Raw genomic sequence first — 27,665 nt, 5'->3', positions numbered from 1 at the left:
CTGTTTCAGTTGTGTGTAAGACACCGCATTGCAGATAACCATATGGGAGTAATTATTATTGTTTTTTAACTATTTATTTTTATCTCCCATGCAGGCTTTTGTGGGCAGGGAGTGGTTTATATTTTGATTTCCCTTAGTCATATATAATCCGTTTGGCCAGGAAGCAATAAGTCTCATGGGCTCCCTGAGAATCAGGAATAGAGGAGACAAACTCCTACCTCTGAGTACTATTTCTGCGGATCAACGAAGAGCCAAGTCCTTTGTGAAACACCTGCCGCTTTTCCAAAGCTAGACCTGATTTCCTAGTCCCCATGGCTGAGTAATAGTGTAGCAGATCTGTGTGCTCTCTACAGGCTTTTTGTTCTATAGGGTTCTCGCCCTAAGGAGCAAGAATTCTTTGAGGTCCTTCTAGCACCCAGCCTGCACTCAGGCAAGGCAGTTATCATCTTTTTGTCTGTTACAAATGCTTTTATAACTAGCTATTTATTTTGAAACACCAGACGTGAGTATTTAAACCAAGTCTCCAGAAACACGGCTCTAAATCTGTGGAAGAACTTGTCAGAATAGTTCTGCATTTCAGCTGCTCTGGTAGAAAGGTAACATGTTTAAACGTCACTACTGAAACAGGGCGACAGCTGCAGTTTACATCTGGTTTGTTAGCATAGCAGCTCCCATATTGTTATGGACTGCCTTAGAACTGCATTTTTCAAATGAACTTGATTAGAAACCAGCAGGGCTGTATGTCTGCCACGTAACAGCAGATGAGGTCTTGTGATGGGTTACCGTTAGTTTTATTCACATGCAGGATGTGGTACTGCTGATTCAGCCTACCAAGAACGGTCTGAGGAACACGGAAATGAACAGAGTGACACGTGTTACTTCTATTGGCTGACCTAAGCTGGTGTGTACTTCTCAGCATCAATACTATAGACATCTTTGAGGGTGACGGAGCACTGGAACAGGCTGCCCAGGGAGGTGGTGGAGTCTCCTTCTCTGGAGATATTTAAGACCCGCCTGGACGCCTACCTGTGTGACGTGGTGTAGGGAGCCTGCTTTGGCAGGGGGGTTGGACTCGATGATCTCTAGAGCTCCCTTCCAACCCCTACAATTCTTTGATTCTGTGTGATCTTTGTTGTTATAGACATATATTTTAACCCCTGACAGCAGAGTATCATCAGTGCAATAGGTGCTCACAAGAATTTCAGCCAGTAAATTCAGCAGAGGTTCAACCGGTGACCAGCTTCCAACTTACCTCACAGCTCAATGCAGTTTGGCATTGGATAACCTATGCTACTGTTATCTCTCTTACCTAAAGAGACTGAGCAGACTGGTTTGTAATCACTGAAGGACAATACAGTAAGTTAATGATGGGAAGCAAGAATTGCACCGCAAATAAATTAATTGGTCTAAAATCTCCAAGATTTTTACTCAGTTTTTCTTAGCACTTGTTAAAGAAATAAAAGACAAATTAGTAACAGTTTTGGCATCCTGTAGGAGATGAAAATGTAGTATTTTTGTATTCCTTTTGTAGGACACTGTTATCATAGTTCAGTGTAGCCTGTACCTTTAGATACTAAATCACTCTTCTCATTGACAAGCTTTCCAAGCTTCTGGCCTGTCTTTGTGCTTCTGACAAGGAAAATTCCTACAGTCATCATCTTTATAGAATCTCTGAGTTAATAACTTTTTCAGCAATATTTTTCCTCCATAAGTCTAATTGGAATTTAGCACTACTGTAAATTCCATGTGTTGCAGAGAATAGCAAAAATGGTAGGAAGAGGGAATCAATTATTAAAGAAAGCATAAAGATTTATCTGTAGCATCTGAGAGAAGGAGTTAGAAGCAAGGAAGTCCTATGCTAAGATTTTCTTGAGTTTCATTTCTTCACTCTATAAAGTGAGTCCCACTTGTCCAGGGCCCTTCTCCACTGTGTCTGGTTGAGGCAATCCAACTCCTTGCTGCTTGCTCAGAGTGCCCTATATCTGATTTTGTCAGGTTTCTTTTTACCTATTTTGTTCCAGAATTCTACATCTATCCTGGAACCCCTCTCTTTATATGTGTGCATATAAAGTGTGGAAAATAATAAGGAAAATCAGAAGACTTCTCCCACGTTTTTTCAATTTCCAATACAAGCCTGCAGAAACAGCTGCTGTAATTATGAATTCCATTGGAAGGTGTGCCATTCTGGTTAAATATCAGGTGCATCCCCATTGCTAATTACACAGGGGTGGAGGAAGCCAGGATGTAGCTATTTAGCTGTTGGAAGGATGGCTTTCTGTGACAGTCACTCAAGCTGGTGAATACACTAAAACGAGTATCCCCTCTTTTTGAATATATTGCATTTTGTAAGGGGAAAAAATATCAAAGTTCTTAAGAACGTTTCTAAGGAAATGTAATTTTCAAGCAGCTAAAGCTATTTGTTCTTGTTCTTTGTTCCTCAGATAGTAGTCGTGGATCTCACAGTAATGAAGGTTCCTGCCTATTGTGTCTTATCACTTCAATATTAATGAGTGGTGAGCTCTACATCTGTTATTATCACACATTTTCCATCCCGAACAGCAACTAAGCAATACAACAAAGCTAAGCTAATCTTCAGAGCTTTCACTTCATGTTTTCCTATTAACATCTATTGTCATTTTAAGAACTAAACCCTGCCTAAGGCCATGCATTGAAATGACTGTCTCTTCTGTCAATAAATAGAGACCATGCATACATTTCCTGGTGAAGTAAAACACGCTTCATGAGCCTCTTCATCCAAATTATTTCAGGGGTGCTGAAATTGAGTGTCTTGACTCTTTCTTCTGATCTAAGTGTTATAATAGTAGCAATTAAAAGAATAATTTCTGCTTGTGGCAGAGGACTTCAGTCCAGAATCTGCTGCTCCTTCCTCTCATAGACTTTCAGTTTTCTTGCTTAGTTTTCATAGGCAGCCCTTCCTTTATTGAGAAACTACCAGTTGGACAGTGACTGATTCCTCAGTCCTGCTCTCTTGAGCATTCATTTGTGGCTGCCCTTTTCTGTTTCCTCAGAACATGCAGTCTGTAACCGTGGCAGTTTTGCATAGAGAAGTCATGGGGGTGGCTGGCTTAGAGGCTGTAAAGTTCTTGTGAAGTCTAAAAGGAAAGTGAAAGGTAAGATGGAGTAATTAAGAACAATTTCTTAACATTCTTGGCTGGTGCTGCTGTTTGGTTTTTGTTGTTCTGGTGGTGGTGGTTAATATTTTGATTATATTTGCCAGTGTTTCTTTTTATCCACGCAAATAATTGCTCTAGACCCAATATATAAGCAGTCATGTAATGAGATGAATTCACGTGCTGTCGCAGAGTTGTTTTTAATCAAGCATATGAAGGTGTGTAATATGTTAAGTGACAGGGCGCTTTGCTGTGTTGCTTATTTTATCCTTCAGAATTTGCTAATCACCAAACATATGCACACAGTTCCAGAGAAAACAAAGGAATGCAAAAGTATTAAATACTTACAGCTGCTCTGCTGAGGCAGCAGCCACATGCTGGCCTGTTCTATGAGAATTAATTGGAAAAGCTTCTACACAAAATAATCATCATCTGACTTGAATTTTAGGAGCCAATTTAGGATGTTTTACTTTTGGAGAAATAATTTCTTATAGGCTTCAGAGCTGTGCTTGATTGCAAGAATATCTGCTCAATCTGGCTGTATTGCCAGAGGGAGTGAAATACAAAGAATAAAGTGATTACCAGAAATCAACTAATTCTTGTCCAGTCCTCTCTCAGGAGTCAAAATGAGTTCATGTAGGTCATAACAGACAGATCTTTCTCTAAATGTCCTTAAAGTATTTTCACTATTGAGAGTCTGCATATTAGATTTCCCTCTTGTTCTTCCTCCAGTGAGCACTGACAACAATTGATTGCATCTTTACTACAGAAGAGGGATAAGAGCAAATTAAAACTGGTGAGCTCAGTGACTCGGTGTACGAGAGGGTGAGGTAGGCTGTCCTGCCCATACTGGAATATATAAACACTGTTCCACACGACACCTTTGCTTTGACACCTTGGGAACTTGCTTGGGTTCCTGCATTTTGTGTTTGTGTATGAAGCCGTTTCAAAGCTCTGCTGCATTTGAGAAGTTATCTCTGTATAGTCCCTTGTATGCCTGTATGTATTTCGAACTATATGTGCAGTGCTCACAAACAAGTCATTTGCCCAGTTACTCGGGATGGGCCTTTGTGCTTTCTAATTTAGGTTAAAAAATCAGTAGTCAGCAAGGCCACAGAGCCTGTAGCAAACACAGCAGCCCTGGTAAATGCCCTTTGTGTTGGTACACTTCTTAGTCCCTGTAATTTAAAAGCCAGCAGTCCTTGTAGAGCATATTTTTATGTATTTAGAGTGAAATAATGTCTTGCTAAAGCATATTTTCCCTTTACTAGTTCAGCAGTAAATATTTTTCTTTCAAAAGTGTCAAGCTGCTCGATGCATAATGCGATTTGAAATGAGATTGTGTAAAGGTTACTTGTCAGCAACATCCTTACGTTTCTACTTTCGTTTGGAACTTTTGGCATTATATGTGCTTTATATTTAGCATCTTAACATTTTCCACTTGCTTATTTCCTCAGTCCTTCACTGCAAAAGTAGAATGGCCTCTGTTGGGTTACCGAGGCCTTATTCTTGTTGCATTAGACTTTAGGATTGCAAAAGGCACCAATAGCTCAGCTTGTGAGGAAGGCATACGAAGGAGCTGAGGCAGAACATTGAATCTCCTGGCATTAGGGAAAGTTGCATGGATTCCTGTGCAGATGTCTTTCTTCAGTTGCATTTTCAGTTTCTTTTTGCTGTGGGTTTGTAGGTGGCCATTCCACTTCAAGATCACACAAACCATGGCTGCCTGGAACTTACCTTGTCACTCACACATGAGGAAGTCTTGCTCTTCCATCAGGTCAGTTAAGTTCTCTGTATCTATTGTAACACAGTGACTTTGTACCTGTCTGTACATCAGTACTGCTACCATAAGGCTGAGCAGTCTACAACCACCTCAGACAAAAGCATCTTGACTTTCTATAACTGGAATAGACCACGCAGATTATGTTCATTTCAGCAGCCCTGCCAGCAGTGTATGTGCCTACAAAGATGGTGAGCTTCTTCCCCTGCATATGCACTGTTAGCTACTGATATCTTTGTCCTTGATTATTTCAGTTCCTTATGTTTTCAGTTTAATCCTGTCTCCTGGAACATAGCGCTCTGTTCTTTACAAAACTCTTCTCTGAGGCTTGCACACATAGACACAGCAACTGGCTTTTAAAAGAGGCAGTATGATCTGCAGCGTATATCATAAGGCAGAAAAAAGCCAGAAAAGCATATTGAGGGACAGATGCTACCCCAGATATCAGAGTTTTTATTTCTGGGTAGTAATTTCTCATGTGCAAAACTTGGTCTGAACACTTTTGCTGCTCTCAAGAACGTGACCAGTTGTACCATTAATTAGAGGATGCAATGAAAGTCATCTATTTGTATAAACTTAAAGCAAAGAGACAATCTATTAAGCATGTTTTCAAACAGTATGTCTATTTATATACACTCAGGCTCCAACATTCTCTAGAGAAAACAGCTTAGGTAGATCTGTGTGCTCACATCCTTTTTATTCTAGTAGGTTTTCTATCATAAATATTTGATTGAATTCATACAACGTTCTTCCTGTTTTGATGTGTAAAACTATAAAGCAGACATTAAAGCGTGTGTTTGTTGTTTGGAGATACTATTTTTGGCACCTGACGTTTAATTTGAAATAGAATTTAAGAGTCTAGAAGCTGATGTTTGGCTGGCTAGACTGTGAGCTGGCAGTTCCAAAAGGAATTAAGCAGAACCAAGTGTTACCTCCTGATATTTAATGAAATCAGCAGGAGCATGTAATTGCCTAAGGTTCTCTTCTCTAAAATGAAGTATTTTCTCCCTTGTTTACCATTAGTTTTCTCCATCCTTCTACTTCTGGAAGCATAGGCTGTTTGTTTGGAATACACTCCCTGTCCCATCTGGTTTGTAACATGTTCCTATTTGGGCTTTTGTCAGTCAAGGGCAGTATGTGAGTTAACAAACATTTCTGTGAGTTAAACGTTCTTCAGAACGATGCCTATCAGAATGTGGGTATCAGTGGTGGCAGACAGAGCATGTGCTCAGCAGGAGAAACGCTGCATTGCAGATAAAGGGAAATGGCAACGTCGAGATTCTGTGTGCATCTAATGGTAATCCCAACAGGGACTTATAAATCTTAATGTGCTACAACGTTCTTCTGAAAGCAACAGCAGAATCAGCAGAATGACAAATGTATTACCCTCCTTTAATTATTACTTTTTAAGTGTATTTGGATTTTGAAAGCATTCCTACCCTTAAACAGCACAGTGCCTTTTAAAGCCATGTATCAAGTGACTTGTTCCATACTGACTCACTATTTATTCTTCTACCAGCAGTGCTTTGTGAAGCTGAGAGCTGCCAACCATGTAAGCACCTTAAGCTGAGTTACGTAATTTTAGCTGTTATGAGTTATGCACAGCAATAACCAGGGTAATACAGTGAGAAAAGCTCTGCTTTTACTGCAGGCCATTTTGTCCTGAGCTCCTCTTCCAGACACAGCACAAGAAGAAATCATCTTTTGTTGGTTTTTTTTTCTGTACACTCTCTCTTTTTTTTTCATTTTATTAGCATTTTTCTCAAATGCTCCCAGAAAACATTCCCCTCTTTAATCCTTCCATTCCTTTCATTTTATTAACTCTTTCACTTACCTATTTTTAGAGGGCTGTAAGCATGTGGAAATATGTAGCACCAAGGATAAATAATATGTAGCACTCTGAAAAATAAGAAGGTAGAGAAATGCTGGCAGATCTACTGCCATGGATTCAAGCAACAAATTAGCATCATGATGAACTGCAGCATCATAATACAGAGATGCTAGGAGCGAGCTGCACTTTATCTGGGTAACTCAATACTAGGAAGGATCAGTGACAAAAGCATTTACAATGACATATCTTCCCTATGATTGGAAGTAGGAGATAATATTTTTTCTGGCTTCTTTATTTCCTTGTGGCCTGATGTCAACCCTGAAATGGCCTCAAGTTGTGCCAGGGGAGGTTTAGGTTGGATGTCAGGAAAAGCTTCTTTACAGAAATGGTTGTGAAGCACTGGAATAGGCTCCCCAGGGAGGTGGTTGAATCACCATCCCTGGGTGTGTTTAAGAGCCGTTTGGATGTAGTGCTCAGGGATGTAATTTAGCAGAGTTGCTGGTTAGGGTAGTATAGTTAGGTTGTGGTTGGGCTTGATGGTTTTTCCAACCTATAACTGTGATTTTACAGCTAGGTAATAAGGCAGTGCCATTATTCCTTAGGACTGTAGTCAAGTGCTGCATCCATCTTCAGGTTCAGTGAGCTTCTTGCTGCTCCAGATGGATCCTTGGGAGCTTGGAGCTGGATCTGTTGCTGCCATGTCCTATTATGGCTTATGTTAAAGATGGTGTATGTGTGTGTGTTTTGCAGTGGAGCGACTAACTCCCCTCCACAGATGATAGAAGGATAACTTAGAGTAGATATCCAATTTTTACATAAATCAAGTTGTGAGATGAGTAACTATACTACTCATTATACATTATGGATCTTACTCAATTCAAGCAGATGTTGTGTCACAAGTAGCAGTGCTACTGAGCAGTGTCATATCCATACAAGTGTTTGTCATTTGTTTAAAATCAAGAAGGTCCACATATCTTGGAATTTTCTGTGGATCCCAGATAAAAAAATAATGAGTTTGTTGGTGCCAGCCAGGCTGGTTTTATGCATTGCTGTTACAGGACGTTCACAAAAGCCCTGCATTAGCGTTGCCCACTGAAACACAGAAGGCTTCATTTAAATCTATATGAAAAGAAAAATGTTGCCACATGGAATAATCACCGTAGTCCAGATTGTGATACGGTTCCATTGAGTCTAACCACTGCTCAAGGCACAGTGGTCCCCTCAATTACATCCCAGTCCTTTTTCTGTCCAACTCCTGCCTGCTTTTCTCAGATCCTACCCAATTAGTATATTCTATTTTAATATACAGATAAATTAAAAGATATGATGCCGGAGGCTAAAATTCAGGAACAGATGATGCAGTTTTTGGTTTCCACCAAACTAGAATTTAGCTGTGCTTTGTTAATGACACTATCTGCTATCTCTTGGTTGTAGCCCTGAGCAATCTCTGTTCTGCCTGTCCAGAGTATGTGACTTTATTACATGAAAAATGAGGGCACTTGTCCTAGGTGACAAAGTGCTGCCCACAACTCCATTGCCAGAGGGTTCTCTAAGACTGGTAAGATAGACATAGTGTTTACATGATGGGATAACTTTAAAATACCTTCAGTAGGTCTGGGGTGGGAGCTCCAGACTTCTTTGTAGCTGAAAGGGGGAGAGAATTCAGCCTTTGCAAAGGGCATCTGCTGAGATTCTTGAGCACAGAAGATACTGACGATGGGAAGTGAGCAGTTGAAAGGTACAGCTTGGAACGAAACCAGCTCAGCTGAGAGGCAGGCAGAGGTGTCTGGATTTGGGTTGCCTGTATTACATCTTACATAGAAAGCAGTTTCCACTAGAAATTTGTATATCAGAGGAAGTTCATGCTAGTCAAGGCTGTATTGGAGGGTTTAAGCTCAGCTGTGTAGCTGTCTACATGAGTGGAAAGGAGGACAACACTGACTTGCAGAGATGTCTATTCAAGGGACGTTCCGAGGGAGAGGCAGAAGAGGCACAAAGGGGTTGTGAGAAGCTGTCTTATGACTAATTGCTGTTTGCAGCTGCGGGTAGACACATGTTTAATTATCTGCTGCATGCATGCAAATTTCATTTGCAGTCGATAGTGCCCAGATGTTCCCTGCCATAATACAAAGTACAACAAACAATAGGAAAAGGTTTGCTGAGCAAACTAAGGCTAGGAGGGGCAGCTTCACGTTGCATTCCTTCCTGCCATATGCTAGGCCTGGGATGAATGGGAATGGGCACCCAGCAGTAGCTTGGAAGGGAGCAGGGGCTGGGCTCCTGGCTGCCTTCACACAGCCTGCAACTGTGCAGCCAAGCAGCACTTCTCTATGTTCCTGGGTTGTTCCTCTCTTCAAGGTGTTTCCCTTGGTAGGGGTTCCTCCTCTCCTAGCAGTCTTAAGGCCCACCTTTCCTTCCTTGCCTTTCTTTCTTCATCTTTAAAGTCCTTTTCCACTGTCTAGTCTCACATCTATTCTTACTGCCTGTTGTTTTTTTTCCCCTACTGCTAAGAAGTCAGTATTTTATCACAGAAAGGGAACTGAATGTTCTTTTAACTCTTTGTAGGAAAATGCTTTGTGTAAGTTCTACACATTGAATTCCCAACACTCAGAAACAAGAGTCCAGACAAACAAGACTACTGCCTTCTCCTGTTGGCCCTTATCAGGGAACAATAAAGCAATGCTGATTTATATTGATCCTGCACCTGGCCTTTGTTCTGCTTCAAGGCATTCAACCTCTCTTTGAAAGGTTTAACTTATTCATTCCCATTTAATTAAATAACAGCTATGATCATTAGTGCTTCTGTGGTGTCTGTTTTGAATTAAATTTGTTCTGAGCGTATCTAGCATCTTGATTCATTTTATCTTCCACGATAAATGCAACATACGGAGATTTAACAATGTACGTCTTCCTTCTTTTGTGCACAGAGGTAACACAATTGCCAGAAAGATTTGTATTTCTTTGAGCCTGACAAAGGCACAGTGGGACCAATGCAGCTGCTTCAGGTGTGGAGGAGCAGGGAAAAGCCTGAGGACAGGTAGGCTCAAAGGGATGGACATTTATGTGTATTTATAGAGAAAAGGGTTATGTCAGGTTTTCTGGAGCCTCTGTCCTGCCAGTTATTGCATAACCAATTTAATCTGCGATAAAGTTCTCTATAAAAAAACTTGGCAATAAGTTTGAGTACAGTTTTATACACTGTACGTAGAGCTTTATGCATGTTTTAATGAGGTGTATGAGCCAAAGTCCTGTGCAGTGGTTACATCTTCCCATTAAGACAGTGAACTTTGGATCATGCCTATGCATTTTCTTGGAGAATTGCCCAGAGCGCCTTTAGCTTCTTTTCTACTTCAGTTTCTCTGACTCCGGGGGTACGCCATTACTTTTGATTTAACTGAACATAGTAAAGAGAAAGATAGAACTTTCTTACATACTTGTCACCTTCCTTCTGAGGTAAGTTTTATTTGCGGGAAGCTTTGCCTTAGCCACAGGAATTGGTGATGGTGAATACTGCTAACCCTCCAGGTGTATAGCAACCAGAAAGCAATTCCCATTGGAGAGTAATCAGAAGGGGCTAGGAATGAGATTTGTGGCAGTTGCCATTACTTCACAGTGTAAATCCTCTATACAAAGAAGTATCTTATACTGATAAACTTGGCACAGAACCACAGAAGGGCTGAGTTTAGAATGGACCCTTGGAATTCATCTGGTCTAATGACTCTACTCAAGCCAAGCCACCCACAGCCAGCTGCCCACAACCACATTCAGAATAACATAGTAGTTATGCTGTTAACATGGTGTTAATTGCAACTGTGCCCACAAGAGCTGGACACAGAGCCACTTATTTCAGTATACTTTAAAATTGCTCTCTGTTATCAATTCAGGCCTCAGCAATTAGATCTGAAAAGTTCTTTCCAGGCTTGAATAGTGACAGCTGTCTTTCCTATTAATTTATGAAGAACTAAGATTCTCATGCATGCAATTATTCATTCTTAGCAGCACAGTCCTTCTGTGACAGGAATCTTTGGCATAGGCTTGTGCACAATAGAGAAACCCATCGCTGTTCCAAGTTAAATATAACAGAACAGAGACAAAAGCTCATGGATGCCAACTGTCTTTTCATCCCATGGAACAATGCTCAATTTTTTATCAACGGGAAGGTGACATCCTAACAAAGAAGCTACATCTCACAGAACACTCCGCATACGCTTCACATTCAGAACCACCTGTAGGAAAACGCAGTAATTGGCTGAGATGCAAAGTAGCAGTAGAAGAGTGTTTACAAAAATAAATACTTCGAATGCTATCAGCTGTAAACCAGGAGAGACAGCATGGTATGAAAACAGGTCAGAACTTGATTTAATTGCTACGGAGGGTCCCAAAAAGTGACAGAGAAATCAAAATTCACTGGTAATTCTGCTTTTGGTTATTCTGCTTTCAGCTCTTTATACTCAGAGGATGCTTCAGTGCAACTCTGGCAGTGAGTAGCTTCTCACTGTTTTGGGATGTCTGGGCCAACTGTGCACAGGAGGCTTATGCTTACATCTTGCAATCTTAATGCCCCAAGTGCAGCTATACCATAATATTATGGCACTGCCCCCTTTAACATAAAGCATTTTCTTTCTCCAGGGAAAGAAATACATTTGGTGTATTTTTAGAACCATAGATAGATCTACAGAAGACTGGACCGCAGTGCCCTAAATTTCTTTACATTGCCGGAGAAAGATGCTGAAGCTGTTTAAATGAGGAAACCACAAAGAAAATGGTAAGAGGTCTCTGAAGATGTCTCACTAGGATACTTTTGTCTTTTAGAGCCAGAAGTAACAATACCATTAATAAGCAGTGCAGTGACTTATGTTTTCTTCGTATTTACAAATGTTTTTCCCCACCGTGACCATGTTTCTTTTGAGAGTACCCTGTGACCTACTTCATTTTGTTTGCCTGCAGTTCCTGCTTTTAGCTCTGCTAACCGTCTTTCAGCTCCCATAAGACAGGAACTCACTGGACTTGGTGTCATCTACCTCAGGTAATGTGCTTCAATTGAATCCAATCCAAAGTTATTGGAGAAGAACCCTTTGCTCTTGATACGTATACAGATAAGAGAGGTAATAGCAAAACCAGTGCAGTTTAGTCTAGAGAGAAACTCTGCTCACTTTATTTAACTGATGTGCCATTTAAATAGCCCTCATGTCAACCTAAACATGGTGCTAATGTGCCTAGTTATTTAGCTATTTGTGCTGCACTGAGCACTGTATTTCATATTTCCCCATAAGACTTTCCAAAACTTTTCTCAAAAGCTTGAATTGAAAGAGGAACAAACAGTATAGGAAAGTTATACTGACAATGGAATATATATATATATATTTTTTTTTCTTATTATTTTTAAGGTGAACAACAGAAACAAAGTTCAGACTATAATACTGCTGCACTCTTGAATACAGGCAGTGAGCAATAATGCAGGCTTAGAAAGGGTGGCCAAGGTTGAGAGTTCTTGCAATTTAAAATATAAGCATTACTTAGAGGCTCAATTTGCAAATAGTAAAGATGACTAAGGAACAAAAAATGAGAGGGAAAGACTCTTGTGGGATTTATTTACTTTATTATAATAGAGTTACTGATAGATTTAGGGGTCCATCTGAAGTGGTGTAGTCAAAAGAGGTAAATAATATATGGAGGTAGCTAGCGAATGCCAACACTCAAATGACAAAAGCTTTGGAAATATTATTTATAAGAATAAAAATAACATGGCTCACTTTGCTTTTTATTCACTTAACATTGCACTTAGTACAACACTTGGTCACTTCTGATCTGCAGTGCACTGGGAAAACTGTTTATTCTAACAGAGTTGTTGTTATATATTAGGATTGTACTGAGCTGATACTTACTGGTTTCTACACCATAGATTTACTGAGGTCTTTTTACATTTTTTTCATTTATTTCTTTTCTATCACCATTAAAAATATTTCTGACAAAGGAAAATCAAATGAGAGGGAATTGAAATCCAGGCCTGGATCCAGGTTGTGATGTAAACATCTTTGCTGTATTCACTTCTGTGTGGGGGGAGGGAGAAGGTTTGGGTTTTTGTTTTTGTGGCTAGGGAAAACCTGCCTTAGAGAGCCTTCCTTACAGAGCAGAAGTGGTTCTGCACAGCATCTCCAGGCAGAAGGGGTCTCCCCTCCTGTGCCGCTCCTCTGCTTAAAGACCTCAACACCCCACTGGATTTCACCCCATCCCATTTCCCCCAGAGTAACCCTACAGCTGAGAACCCCCTGCACTATGAAGTTGCATGAACAGCTTTCTGACAGCTACAAGTACAAGGACAGAGAAAGGAGAAGCCCTGTCAAGTTTATTTGGGCCAACCCTGTATTTAGAAAGGTGGAAAGTGGGTTTCTTCATCCACCATGGATCTTGATCAGGTACAAAGGTGTGAATATCAAAGAACACACTTCAGCTGGTTTCATCCTGCAATTGATACATGAGAACTGCAGCATGTGCAACTACTGCTCGCAGTTTAACTTGCCTTCATTTAATCAGAAAGAAAACTGATGGAAGAAACTTTTGGCTAAGAAGCTTACAAGAAAAAGTTTTCTGAGGTTTTTAGATGACACAGTTCTAATAAGCAATGATGACAGACTCCTGCTTATCCAGGAAAAACCTATCCTTAAAGCTACAGAATTACTTGCACAAAGCAAGCTGGATTTAGGTGTCTGTAAAAAGGACAAGACATACTGGATTAAAATAACCACGCAAGAAAATGTGTGGCTTTAAGAACATACTGTTTTTATTTGGTTCCAGAATTTCTAGTATTTCAACAAACTCCCAGAGTTTCACTCCTTAAAGTGCTTCAAACTCCACTTATATTATTATTTTTAACATTAATGTACACATTTCTGTATAAAAATTCTGTTCATCAATCCAAAGAGACTTTCATTTTTATAAATTTCTTTACATCGGTGGATCAAATTTGCTCTCAGGATGATCAGCATTACGGCAAATTCCTGAAATTAAGACACTGGAATTCCACACAACTATAAGCTGTTGTGGGTGAGAGCAGAATTCGACCCAGCAGGGTATATACAATTACATTTTCTGCATATGTTTCAAAAGACACAACAGATTACACCAGAAATCAATGACATTTAATAGGGAGTTTATCCAAGGCAATACCTTAAATTTACTTTGGTGCAGTCCACATCCAAAGGATTCATTTTCTTACCAACTATTCTGTGACACAACAAGCAGCAAAAGGGGAACCCACAAGATATGAATTCACACAGTACTTCAGCAGACCCAATCTGATGAGTGTACAAGTAAAGTTATGTGGCCGGGCACCCACGCAAACTCACAGCCCCGTGAACCTCTGAAATTCTCTTGGTGGAGACAGGTTTGCCATTGATGCTAATATTCTGAAGACAGCCAAAAAATGAATCTTTGACTGGAGGCCATAGCGACTCCAAGTTTCCTACAACAAGGTAGAAGGATAAAGTCAATGAAACAAAAAGGATTTTAAAGATGAACTAATGTGAAGCTCTCAAAAGAGGAAGAATGATACAGGACTGAATACACGAACAGAACTTTTGTTTCAGAAAGGAAGAAAAGGCAATAGATACATTAAAAAAGAAAGCAGCAGTAATTTACCTGGAATTTTGCCGAAGTAGAGAGGGTGATGCACAACATATTCAGGAGAGAAGGGTGGATGTCCAATGGTGTAGTTACTCTCTGTGTCTACTTCTAGCTGCACAGTATTCTTCTTCTGAGTGACTGCAGAGAAACAAGTACATGAGAGCTCTTTCTCAACTCTATAGAAGAACCAAGCAGATGACACTGGTTCAAACCAGCATGAAAAGTCTAGAAATTCAACTTGTAGGAAAAATAGATTTTATTTGAATTCAAAGTAAGATTGACACATCTAGGTACTCTGGGGCTAAATACAGCCAAAAAAAGTCCTCTTATGTAAAGCCTTGAATTAACACAAAACACTTACATTGTTCTTAAGAGTGCTCTAAGAATAAGCAGAGGAGAAACAATTAACTAAAATCTGTGGCTTCAATGTTCTATGCCCATCCTTCTTTCCAAGTTTCAGGAGAGCTGGTGTGATACAACATACCTGCAATTGTATGCCACTGTCCATTAGTCAGAGATTGCTGCGGTGTGACTGATGTCTGGAATTCTCCAGCTCCACCATTTCCAGCAGCAACGACCTGTAAAACAGTTATCTGTTAAGTTACCGCAAAGAAAGGAACAGAAAAATACAGTAATTTAAGTAATTTACTGAACTTGTGGAGAGCTGGGTTTCACCTAGTTTAAGAGTCAGTCATTGCATACCTATTCCAGAAGTTTCCTTAGCAGAATCCCAGGAATGAACTTTTTCCAAGTTTTAAGAGCAAAAATACATCTTACAAAATGGTTTTAATGCTTTCAAAATAGTCTCTCTGAGTCAAGGTCTTTCCTTCTACACCTACTTTTCCTTCTCCAAAGCAGTCACCTACAAACTTTACAGCTCCAGAGAGAATCACTGCAATGTATTTCTCTGGCCCTTCATATAATTTGGTCTACTTGTAATTGACTCAGGAAGCTTGCAGCCTGATTATTTATAATGACATCTCCAACAAGAATCTGCTTGTGCTTTCTCACATCTTGCTCCTTATTCCCTGTAAGCAGGCTATTTCTCATCATCATCCTCTCCTTTGGTAATGGCCAAGCAGCTGATATGTTTAAGTCCATTTCCTATCAGGTTCCTCTGGTGGCGTTTCATTGACGTGTTACTTCCTTTTGCATTCTGTCCTTGCTAACAGCCAGCATAAATCTAAGTCACGGCTCAAAAAAGTATCTGATCTCATCCACAAGGGATTCCCCACTGTTGGTGCCCTTGCTTCTATGTGCATTCACCTTCTGTTGATCAGAGACATCTGTTTTATTTGAGGTCTCTACGCAATCAAGCACAATGGTTTTGTGGTCCAAAATTCACATTCTGAAAGCTATCACATCACAAAAAAATTCCAAAATAAAACAAAAATCTACATTATGATATGTCTGTCAGCTAGAGAAGTAGCCTGCAAGCAAATATGGGAGACATGGATAGTTCCTGCATAGGGTATGATCCCACTAGATCATACAGTATCAAGAAAAGCCTGAGAAATTAAGACTGTGCCCTGCTGCTGATTAGTGATGAAAACACGTGCAAACTATGGTGCGTACACTGGAATCTGGTAGTGTAGGCAAAGAGACAGGTTAAATGCTCAATTTTCTATGCAGAGGTTTTAAACCACTCTAAGGAAGTTGTTCAGTGTTAAACCTGAAGGCAAACATAATACATAAGCCCAGAGTTCAAGGTCAGCACTCCTCCCTGCTGAATGAGGGTTATACATCTTTAATGGAATCGCAGTTTGTTCTTACCTTTCCTTCTTTCATGTAAATAGTTAAGTAATTGTCTGGCTTGCTTCCAGAATGGAGGAGTACACCTGTTGAACTCCTTGGACGAATGTTGAATACTATCCTAAAATCCAAGCCCATTTGCAAATTGCCTGCAGAGGGGTAAAGAGTGGGTAGAGGAATAAATGGAAATTGTCATAAAAATACACAAAGAAAACATCTTTCTACATTCATACATACACATTTAAGGCATAATTACCTTAATAAATACCACAATGTCTATATAGCTTACCAACAGCAATGTATCCTCCTTCCTTAAAGAAATGAATCCCCATCTCCATGGGAGCATCCAGGCATGGAAGCACATCCTTTTTTTGCTGAGGTGCGTTCATGACTTTTCCATTCATCTTAAAATTCCTCAGGCAACCCTTGAAACTCTTCATTGGTATATTCTGAAAGCATGATTCAAAACATGAATACCAAAGCATGATGGATATCTTTTTAGTAAGACTGCCCATTAGATCTTTTGTATTGTTGGACTACAGATACCCACCTGTCATTAAGGGTACCTAATCCCCATCTCTGATGCAGTGAAAAGACATCTGTGTTTTAAACAATATAGTAAGAGCTGATTTTGAGTTGATGTAACTCCTGCTTGCAGCACAGATATTTCCTAATGATGTTTCAACACAATGGGAGTTGTGAGATCTCAACTACACTGTTTCTTAAGAGGCCGTTTATTTTAACTTGTCTTAATTGTCTAATTTTTAAAGTAATGGGAACAACACACATTTCACATTAATACTCCAGTGCTCAGAGAGCACCTGGAAATGTCTACTAAAGCTTTTCAACAAGGAAATCCTTCATATTAACATTAGTGCATGTAATCAGTACAACTTGGGGAGTGTGTGGAGGTGCCTGTATCATCTCTTTACCTGTCTTTTCAGCAATGGCGGCCCTCCCAGGTAGACTATTGGCTTAATGTCAGTGATGGAATCTCTTGCTAATCTTCCTAATCTTCCATGCTGAGCCCTCAGACCATCAACAACAAGGAGGACATTTTCCCCATCTCTGCCGCATACCACCTTTTCAGGGTGCAAAAACAACAGAATGAGAAACCCCAACGCCAATGAAAGCCATTAGAGCTAGCGTACCAAACAGCAACTGACAAACAGTGTTTTTGAAAAGTGAATCATGTACAGCATAAATAGAGAGGATATTTCTCAGGCTAGTCTGAAACGAGCAAAAGTAGAAATAAAAGAAAATGAATAAGATATTTCAACTGAGTATCAGGATGGTTTAAAAACCAGGAGCATCTTGCAAGTCTATCATTCAGACTGTCAGAGACTCGGATTCTGGTCATCTTGATGGGGTCTAAGAATGGAATCACTCCACACTCACTCTGCGTGACTGAAATCAGACATCTCACTGTATTCTGCATCTTGGTGAACCATTTGGGAGATGCTGAAATGATTAAACTGAAAATAACATGCTGTGACCATCAGACTCTGCAAGTACTCTCATAACAGAGACCATCAGTCACATGAGCTCTGAGGCATACAAATTAATTTCAGATGGCCGAAACGAATGATTTCACTTTTTCTTTCCTTGCTTCTACCTAATAACTTAGAAGTTCAGACTGTGCCTACAGAATGCGCGTGGATGTTTAAGATGGCTCCTGTGTCATACTACTTACAGTATGCCATTGCCCATCGTTGTATTTAACACTGGTTCTGATTTTGATTCGCCGTCTTCCAGATCCAAGAGAAAAGACAAAACGTCCTTTTGAAATGTGGAGAGCGGTGTAAGAGTTCCCAGACCTTCCTTCCATAAAAATTATCAATCCTCTCGATGATCGAGTTCGTATATCCACAGAAAAATGTAACCTGTAGCAGAAAGTAAGCATATTCGGACATGCTTCTATGTGGTCAGGTGTTGTATTCTCCCTGTTCTCCAGAAAAGCACCAGTGAAACTCAGTTTGTGAAATGCAGAATACATTTTGGGTGGAATCACAATGTTCTGCATTGCCCACCTTCTGAACATTAATGAGAGTTGACTTATTCAGGCTTAGAACTTGGCATTGGTATGCAATGTAGCTGCCCACCGTACCCAAGCCAATCTATGTAGTTTAGGGAAGTATGGAAAAAGAAAATTTCCTGAACCTTTAAAATCACTATTGCATTGTGCCAAAAGATATAAACAGGATTAAGAATCCTGGCTTTCAGCACTTACAGATTCAAGCAGCTTTGAAGATTCAAGTATTGGTAGGTGAACTGATAATATTTGTATTACCTTTCCATAGGTGAAGATGAAGGAAACGTGTAGGATATAAAACTGTTGGGGGTGTTTCCAAGGAGATATACCTCATCGTTGACATTTAACTGAGTTAGTAAAGTGTAATTTTGCTGGTCATGCTGCACATTAGAATACGTCAAATAATCAAAGTCTTTTTCATCCTGTAAGACAGAATTGAAATATTTACTGTGGGTGAGCATAAAGTAATAAACTTGATCTATGCAAGAATTTCCACCTGAGGCAGTCAGTGCCCTTCTCTAAATGACAGAGAAGCTCGAGCGAGTATAGATTTTGTGTGGAACTTTAACACAAAGAGAACCTGCTTCAGAAGTGAGATGGAAGGCAAACAGTATCATCGGGCTCTATAAATCATGGCTGTGCAGACAAAGCCACAGCAGGAATGTAGAGTGAAGATGACAGTAAAAACAGGCATACCTTGAGCATCTTAAACCTGAGTGGGTTTTTGGATTCTTTCAGCAGCATTGGTTCAAGGTTTTCATACTGGTGGCAAGCTCCAAGGGAGACATCAGTCTTTGCAGTAAAATTCATGAGATTTTGAACCTCAGGGAGCTGACCTGTCCTAGAGTGATGAAAACGATAAGTTCCGTGACACAGCATGCCTCTTCTCTAATGTAATCAGCTACATACTGTCAAACTGTGTTCTGTACAAAAAGGATTTCCCAGTGACCTGATGTTAAAATACCAACTTCCATCATTGGATGGAAAATTTACATTCAACACTGCAAAAAGTTTTCACATTTGTCCTGGTTCTGCCCATTTCCTTTAGGGCTTAAAAAGAAAACAAAGCAAAAAATAATCCAAATTATGATGCTTCCTTCTCATCTCTTCTAAACACTTTTGTCTTTTGTAATAAAGGATACCCACTTCAATAAAAGTGAGCATTAATAAAAGCAGTCTTGATTTCTGGATCAGAAAATGAAATTTTTGTTAGTATGTGCATAGCCAGGGAGATCAAGGAAAAAATAAACAAAAAATAGAAACACAGTAATTTACCCCCCTGTGCAAATTAAACATTGTAACGAGAGCTGTCTAAGCATAATGCCCATCACAGCTTAATAAGCAGTTCTGGTATTAAAGCCAAATTATCAGATGGACTGTCAACAGCAATTTCCTTTATGGATAAAGGATATTATTAAATAATACTATCATTTTATAGGTCAGACAGAGCATCTTTAACCATTAAATTACAAAACACTTCACAATTGAGTAAATGCAATGGAACTCCTTGCCCGTCATTTTCTGTGAGAAGAGCGGTAGAGCTGGGAGCAGATCCTGAACTTGTTTCAGACAAAAATTCCATTACATCTGAACACCAGATTTAATTACAAGTTGACATTATGTGCAATCTGTCTGGATTAAAGGATATTACGGGGCAGCTGAGTTATACGTTCATGAAGGTTTCATATGTGTAGAAGAGATGGCAGAGTAAAGAAGGATCTGTGGCAAGGAAAATAATTAAGAAAAAAAAAAAAGCATTTTTAATGTGATTAAAAAAGGAACACTAGACAAAAATGTATCAAACTGAAAGTTTGCCAGGCCAAATACCTTTCTATAAAGACATTTGAGATGCAACCTTCAAAATCATCTCCACCAAATCTTATAGGCTGAACGAACGTCTGTGACTTCAGAAAGTCAAATGATTTTGAATCGATGTCATCATCAACCAGCAGTTTTACTCTGAAGAAAAAGCAAAGAAAAACGAGCATGAAATCTACAGAAATACATCCACGAATTTGAATGAAATGTACATTTCAAAAAGAAACATTTGACTGATGCGTTTTTCTCATTACATTGCAAATATACCAGAGCTTCACTTGTTTACTTTTGGGATTCTTTTCATATAAGCTTATCCTGAATTTAACTTGTGTGAAATTACTCTGCTTTTTGGTGGTAGATATCAAACAAGTGAAATCCTCATTCAAATAAAATTCGTGAAAACTCTCACTGTTTTCATGCAGGATAGGATTTGTTCTTTGTATCAAAACGGCACACTTAACACATTAGCAACGGCAAGTACAGATAATGTTGAAAGTTATAATTATCCAAAGATAGAGCTATTCAGAACTCTCCTCTGTAATGAGCACTTCTTTCACTTTATGTGTAGCACAAAAATCAATGAGATTTTAGGAGCTTTCCTATAAATTGACCTTTCTGCTATCTATGAAATAGATCATGACTGAAAAAACAGACAATATCAGCTTCTTCTCTGGACCTTTAACCTGGACCGATATTAGATGCACTTCTAACTTACAGTGATATATGTAAAGGCTATGGGAAGTGGAAGAGCTTCAAAGCTCCAGCTTTACAAGTAGACAAAACTCAATAAACAAGACACACATACTGATGTCAGCTGAAACATCACAGGTACTTATATGCACACCCATAGTCCAAAAATCTCCTTTTGCTTTATTGTTTCAGCATGCTCTGCTCCTGTGTACACAAATTACAAGTCCAACAACATTTTAATCTTTCTCCAACTACAACATAAAAGACTCAAATAAAGGACTGGACTCACGTGTCGGCTTTTCTTGTTACTGTCACATAATGCATTGATCCATCTTCATAATCCTTCTTCACTTTCATTTCATTCTCTCCTATCTTTGCATTTACAAAGCCAGGACTCAGATAGATGGTAAAAATATTAGGCTAAAAAAGAATTGCACAAAATAATCCTTAAATGCAGATGCATTGCAGATGCCTTTAGTTTCTACTATGTTGTCATTAATAAAGCTCTCTGTGGTCTCTTGTGGAAGAGAAATTTTCTTAGACTAAAACTGCATTTCACAGTCGTCTAGTACCAGATTTCACTCCCAGTTCTTTATGATTAATATAGTTTGTATTTTAAAATCTCTCTTAAATAACCAAGCAGTTATTTAAAATACTTCTTTGAATTGTTTTTACAGTAACTACAGGGTTTTTTTTTCTTAAATATCAAGTGTGTACTCCCATATTTACTCCTCCAGCCAGCAAGAATGGGGCTCTGCTTGAACCTTCCTGCTTCCTGAGAGGTCATGGCCCAAATCAACCTTTTCCTCTGCACATTTGAACACAGTAACAACTTTGCATTGGCAGAAGGCCAGCTTTACTCAGACTATTTCCAGCCAACTGTATTAGGCAACAGTTACCTTACTGGGATGGAGGTGCTGTGATGCATAAGGTACTTTACAGAATGCTCAAGGTTAAGGATCAGTTACTGATCACTTACTACAAATTAACTGTTGTTTGAATGAAGAAATTGCCAAGACAAATTTCTCTGGCTTATGCCATGCAAGATGACAGGCTCTGGAGATGTTTATACCAGCTTTTTCTTGCTTCAAGATATGGAAATCTATGGGAAACTTAGTAGCAATGACAAACTGACACGGTCACAGACCAACATGACTGATCCAGAAATAAAAACGAACACATGTTCAGCTTAGAATATGTTCCATACCCATAGACTGTAACTTAAGAGTGTTCCAGTTGATGCCATCGTTCGAAAGCCAAAGCCAACTTGGAAATCTTTGGGAAATGGGAAACTCGCTGCACTCAGGCTCAGTGTGCCCTTCTTGGAGAAAGATGCAGATCTGACAAGCTGAAAGAGAGAACGATTTCAGCGTTTTTCCTTCTACCTGAAGAACTGGCAGCAGGGGTCAATAAAAGCAGTACTCAACGTAACTGCAAGCAGCTTCAACCTGAACTAGACACAAGGCAAACTGCAAGTGCAAAATTCCAGTAAAGAACAGACAGACTGAATGCATTCCAGTGTCATTAGCTCTGACGTGCGAAGCTCTACAGGGAGATGAGGGCAGCTGAGCATGACACATTGTTCATCTTGACTGTTTGCATTGACAGGAAAATTTCTTAAGCAGATGTGTTAATTTTCATCTCCCCATGCATTATTTGGTAAGACAATGCTGCAAAAGCTACAGCGTCCCTTTTTGAAAGGAAAGTGGTAAAACTCATGGGTGTACAGGAGATTTCACAACACACGAGTGGAGCAATTGCCTTCCTATGAGAGACTATAGTGGAAACTCAGCTCAGTCAAGGAGAAAGGTAGAGAATTGAATCAATTATGAAGCATAAGCACCTCAATGAGAAGAAAGTTCCTGAGTAGTATTAACTACATATTCTGCCCCAGTCAGTAACAGCAACTGGAGGCTAACAAATCTATGTGCTAAGTGTGAATTCTTAGTAGCACACAGTATTAAGAGGATGGGCTTCATCCTGGAGCAAACTACCACAGCAGGAGTGCAGACTCCTTTCTCTTTGTATCTTCACACTAAAGTTGATTTCTTTCTTTGCCATCACACGATAACCAAAGCTAGTTTTTGATGTAAGTAAAACAACGTCCAGGTTTTACAGGCAAACCAGATTCTATGAACTTTACCAAACCTTTTAAAATGATGCTGCTGTTTACCTTCCAGTCATCTGAACATTTCTTGCTGACACCAACAGTCTCATCAAAAACAATAAATCCAGCCTTTGGGTTCTTCACATTATTCATGCAGCCCCAGAACGGAGGTACAGTTATACCAAAGCTGGTTTCAGGGGATGGAAGGAAAAAGAGTTCAGTAGCTTGATATTTCAAAACAGATACCAGTATAACAACCTGGAAATGCTGACAATATAAGAAATAGAAAAACAAAACAGGTAATCTTTATTGCACAAACATACTTCATGCTGATCAAACTTGCTCCACAGGGCACACTCAAACACACCAAAAGTCACAGATTATGATTGTGATACACAATAGAGAGTATGAAAGAGTTTAGATGGAGTTACCGAACAAAGTACTACAGCCTTTTTATGGCTACTCACCGTTTCCGTAGAGAAGATGGAATTCCACCAAGATAATATTTAGTGAAATCAAAGACTTTAATGTCGACTGAAATAACAGTGCTGACACGAACAATACTCTTAATTCGGAAAATCAATACACTAATCTGAAATATATGAACACTGAGAATTACTTCACTTACTAGGAACACAATTATTAAGCAGATTACATATAAAGAGTAGGACACAGAATTTTTTTCCTCCTCTAGTTTACTATTGCTCTGAATCAGAATAGCAGCACTAGTTCAGAGGTACTCGGCAAAATTTAGGGATTTATAAGGTTGCTACATACAGTGATCACAGATCTCTTCATATAAAGCAATGTGCTGTCACAAAGGGCTTGATCCTTTGGCGACTGCTCTATTAAAACTGAATTTACTCACAGGTAAACATAACAGTAGGTAGTAAAGGCTTGCGTCCCAACTAATCCTCAACACAAAAACTTCACAACAAATCTTTACAACAGAAGGTGTAGCTTCAAGAGAATTTATATTATTACAAACTGCAATCATTCCATCGTTTAAAATGACTTACATGTTTATGCGTCCCATCATTTAAAGTTAAATTGCTTTCTATTTCTTTTGGAAGCTCAGAGTCAATTTTGTATCTAAAAGCCAGATGGCCATTTTTAACGAGCACAGTGATGTACTGATCCTGCAGGAAGAAAAAGCACAAACTGCTCAACATTCCACATTTATATCAGTGTCACACGAACTGTTGTAATGAAGCTACCTGGCTGATTCAATCTTATTCTGGTTAAAAGCATAAAACTAAGCACGGTAAAACTTATAGGGCTAATTTTAAGTACTTAAAAATCTTACAAACAGATCTAGTATCAGCTCAAGATGTAGTTGTCAAATCTCTAGAGGACTTCTTCTCATTTCAAGATGTTCACTGATTTTCTTTTTTCCTCAACAGAATTGAGTTATTACTACATGACATCACAGTGATAGTTACCATTCTACTACTTATTAATACTACTACATAAGCAGAATCATTGCACAGAAGAGCTACGTAGAGAGATTTTCAATCAGCTTTGACAAGGTCAGTATTCAGCAGCAATTAAATACCCAGCAGAATCTACTCATCTGCCAATCGAACACAGATAACAGTTTCAAGCAACTTTACTGCAGTTAGTGGGGCTGCTCTGAAAGTAATGCTTCCTATTTTATGATAATGGCCCACAACATCAGAGGAAAGGGATGACCCTTTTGGATTTCCTAGAGCTCAGACATCAACTCTGACTGCTCCACTGCAAGGCTGACTAAGCTGGAGGCTCACACTTTCAGAGTCAGGCCAGAGAAGATGACAACCTTTCTCCTGCAACACAATAACACCAGGCCTCGTGTCAGTTTGAAGACCATGGAGTGCACTGCCAAGCATGGCTGGACTATCCTACTACATCCACCAGATAGTCCAGGTTTGGTACCTTCTGACTTCAACCTGTTCAGTCAGATGAAAGATGGACCACACGGGCTGTATTTTCCTAGCAATAATGCTGTCATAGCAGTTGTAAGAGTGGGTCGCTTCCACTGGTGCAGCTTTTTATGAATACAGCATGCAGGCTGTTGTTCATTGCTGGCATAAGTGTATAGCTAATGGCAATGACTATGCTATAAAATAGTGTTTCATAGCTGAGAATTTTCTCTACCAAATAGTGGTTTGGGGCTCTTCATAGTTGTTGTAGTTTCTATGAAAGCATTACTTTCAGATCAACATACATGTAAGTAAATTTAATGTGTTCTCATGTGAGTGAACTTTTTCTTTTTAAAAGAACAACTATTTGGGCTTATAAAGAAGGCAGAAGCATTTCATTACCTCATTTGCTGCAAAAAACAATATGCCTTCATCTGCAGTAGTCTGAATTGTCTGCTCGTAGCGTAGCAGTGCATTTGGATTTGTTGCTTTATACGTGACACTGGCATAACCAGTGCCTTCAAAGTAGCTTTCGTCAGTCCCTTTTTTATACCTGTAAAGATTCAATGTTACAGGTGTGAATATATGAGAGTAAAATCTACTACCACATGGACTTACTGCCATTAACATTTAAAAAACTCTGCATTTAGAGCATTTAATACAGAGCCACTAATAGGGTCAGCTTATCTAATCCAAGCAAAGAAAAAAAAAAACCTTCCACTGGCTTCTATTAATTTTACACTTGATCTCTTGAGAGGAAAAACCTGATTTTAAAATCATTAGTGATTGACTTTTTGCATTTAATGTAATACTTAACCTATACAGGAGCTGAACCCATTCGTTCAAGAATTATGTCTGGGTATTACACCATTTAAATTGTTGGCCAGTGGACTGAGATTGCTATAGGTGTGAATCATGCCAACTCTGACGTCTCTGTGACATGTGTTAATGACCAAGATTTAGAACAAAATAATCATTTGTGTAACTGGTCATTCTTCTGGATGCTAAAAGACACGAAATTCTGATAAAATCACAGAACTGTCAATCTCTGTGCATCGGTATCGTACCTTCTGCAGGGCTGCACTTCAGTGGTATTGAGATTAAATGTCTTCTTGAAGTTATAAAGGCTGATAACATTCTCATTTAGGTTGTCCAATTCAATGCAACCTTTGTAAGGAGGATAGTCTAGCTTACGTGGAGGCTGAAAAACAGTGTTATCAAAAAACATGTTATCAACATCAGCTGACAAAATTTTACATTGACACATTAACTGCTAGGACTTACTGCAAATGTTAGTAAGAAACAGAATACGTCATTCTAATATTAAGGAATTATCATATCTCTGGATATAATAACCAAAGCATCTGATACCACCCCAGGAGCACTGCAGCACAGTTTAAAGCAGAATCATACGAGCAGACTGGGTAGAGTACTCAGCAGGCTGGAAGGTTTCATGTTGTCCTTGGAAGAATAGAAACCATCATATTCCTTTCTTTGAGTTCCTGCAAACTACAAGCCAGGCAGCTTCTGTAGGAAGTAGCATTTCTTTGCACTCATTCTATTCCTGCTGTCCTGAACAAACTTTTATAGTCTTTGAAAGACTGCTAATTCCGACCTTGTAAGAGTAACAGAATGATTAACATGGATATCTCTTTCAAAGACTGAATGACTCTTTTTACCCTAAAATCTGGTGGGTATCCTCCAACATAGAAGACAACAGTGCTGGGATCAAGATTTAGGAGGGTGTTTCCATCTCCACTGCTTGCAGTCAAAGGCTTTTCAAATACTGGAGAAGTTGAGGTTGCTGCTCTGGTGTAATTCAGCTTTACGTACTGGTAAATCCTAAAACCAAAACAAAGAGGAAAAATATCACATCACACTAATAAAAGATATTCCAAGCAGGTTTTGGAAAAGACTGTTGTGTGCAGTGGATCTTATACCTTTCAAGCTTAACTTGATCCATAATGGCTTCCTCAGTGTCGCTTTGCATCACAAGTGGATCCACAACAACATCTGCTTCACCATCTCCCAGGTTATAGACACAAGTGAGGTGACCATCTTTTACTGCCATACCAATATACCCTTTAGAAGCCTAAGAACAGCAAAGCAAATAATCGTTAATAAATTACTGATGTTAATGAAGTTAGAATACAACAGCCCTTCCTCAGGGACACCATCACACTGTGAACAAGACATAAATCAATTCATCTGCCCAGTGATGAGAATATCATTAAGTTTATCAGTTTTGGGTTTTGTTCTGTTTTTTTTTTCTCTAGGAATAATAAATAGTTTGGAGAAGAAGAGACTATCATGTTAATTCATCGCTCTCAAGAAATTCCCAAGGAGCGGCAATGGACAAGAAGGTACTGGTCTATGATCCTATGAATCTCTTGTCACTGGTAAGCAATGATAGGATGTGTGGGAATGGCACAAAGCTGCTCCAGGGAACATTCAGACCGGACAGTAGGAAAAAAGTTATTTACTGTGAGGATGGACAAACACTGTAACATGCTTTCTCACAAGGTCCTTGATGGCCCACGCCTGTTAGTGTTCAAGTGGTATTTGGATAATGTCCTTAATAATATGCTTTAACTTCTGGTTAGCCCTGAAGTGGTCAGGCAGTTGGACTCAACGATCTTTTTAAGGCCCCTTCTATTTTAACTTTTATGCTATTCTAAACTGTAGTCAAACGTGCCGTGCTAATTTAATGAACGTTGCATTGCACTGATTCGGAGAGTATGGTTATAAATTAACTGGAGTGACACACATGGCTTTTTAGGTTTATAACATAAGAACTATAAAAGTTAAGGTAGTTCTCAATTCTGTAACATCATCCAGTGAAAGCCATGAAAACATGGCATTTACTACAAATTTAGGTTCAACGTTCATGAAATAAAGAAGGTGCTATGAACAGCACGCAGTCAACACTCAGTTCTTACTAAGTTGACTTAGAATCATGGAGTCATGGAGTCTGTATTATTCTGCATATTCAGAACAGAA

General features: G+C 39.2%; 1 protein-coding gene and 2 long non-coding RNA genes across 4 annotated transcripts in view; 2 read left to right on the top strand and 1 right to left on the bottom strand.

Annotated features, from left to right (window-relative positions):
- Nucleotides 1-1,075: 1,075 nt before the first annotated feature.
- LOC107310080 lies at nt 1,076-9,778 on the top strand. 2 transcript variants are annotated; one of them, XR_004306200.1, is made up of 5 exons: nt 1,076-2,513; nt 3,030-3,131; nt 3,864-3,927; nt 4,819-4,908; nt 9,670-9,778. It is a non-coding gene; the product is annotated as an uncharacterized LOC107310080 (long non-coding RNA). The 2 variants fall into 2 exon arrangements; XR_004306201.1 differs by lacking the exon at nt 3,864-3,927.
- A 1,600-nt stretch (nt 9,779-11,378) lies between these two features.
- Nucleotides 11,379-27,308, top strand: LOC116652948. The gene is made up of 3 exons (XR_004306198.1): nt 11,379-11,507; nt 24,168-24,293; nt 26,942-27,308. It is a non-coding gene; the product is annotated as an uncharacterized LOC116652948 (long non-coding RNA).
- The window catches only part of LAMA3 (laminin subunit alpha 3), a 102,705-nt gene continuing 88,541 nt past the window's right edge, over nt 13,502-27,665 (bottom strand). Inside the window, 19 exon segments of the mRNA XM_015855427.2 lie at nt 13,502-14,204; nt 14,381-14,503; nt 14,850-14,943; nt 16,139-16,266; nt 16,407-16,566; nt 17,050-17,199; nt 17,811-18,000; nt 18,408-18,571; nt 18,846-18,990; nt 19,977-20,108; nt 20,947-21,077; nt 21,865-22,005; nt 22,831-22,951; nt 23,232-23,356; nt 23,784-23,903; nt 25,068-25,218; nt 25,733-25,866; nt 26,345-26,507; nt 26,606-26,757. Coding sequence (XP_015710913.2) covers nt 14,059-14,204; nt 14,381-14,503; nt 14,850-14,943; nt 16,139-16,266; nt 16,407-16,566; nt 17,050-17,199; nt 17,811-18,000; nt 18,408-18,571; nt 18,846-18,990; nt 19,977-20,108; nt 20,947-21,077; nt 21,865-22,005; nt 22,831-22,951; nt 23,232-23,356; nt 23,784-23,903; nt 25,068-25,218; nt 25,733-25,866; nt 26,345-26,507; nt 26,606-26,757 — 2,670 coding nt within the window. The 3' untranslated portion in view covers nt 13,502-14,058.

Source organism: Coturnix japonica, chromosome 2, assembly GCF_001577835.2.
Source record: "Coturnix japonica isolate 7356 chromosome 2, Coturnix japonica 2.1, whole genome shotgun sequence".
Lineage (NCBI taxonomy): Eukaryota > Metazoa > Chordata > Aves > Galliformes > Phasianidae > Coturnix > Coturnix japonica.
Note: the sequence above shows the minus strand (reverse complement) of the source record. Positions and strands in the feature narration are given on the sequence as shown.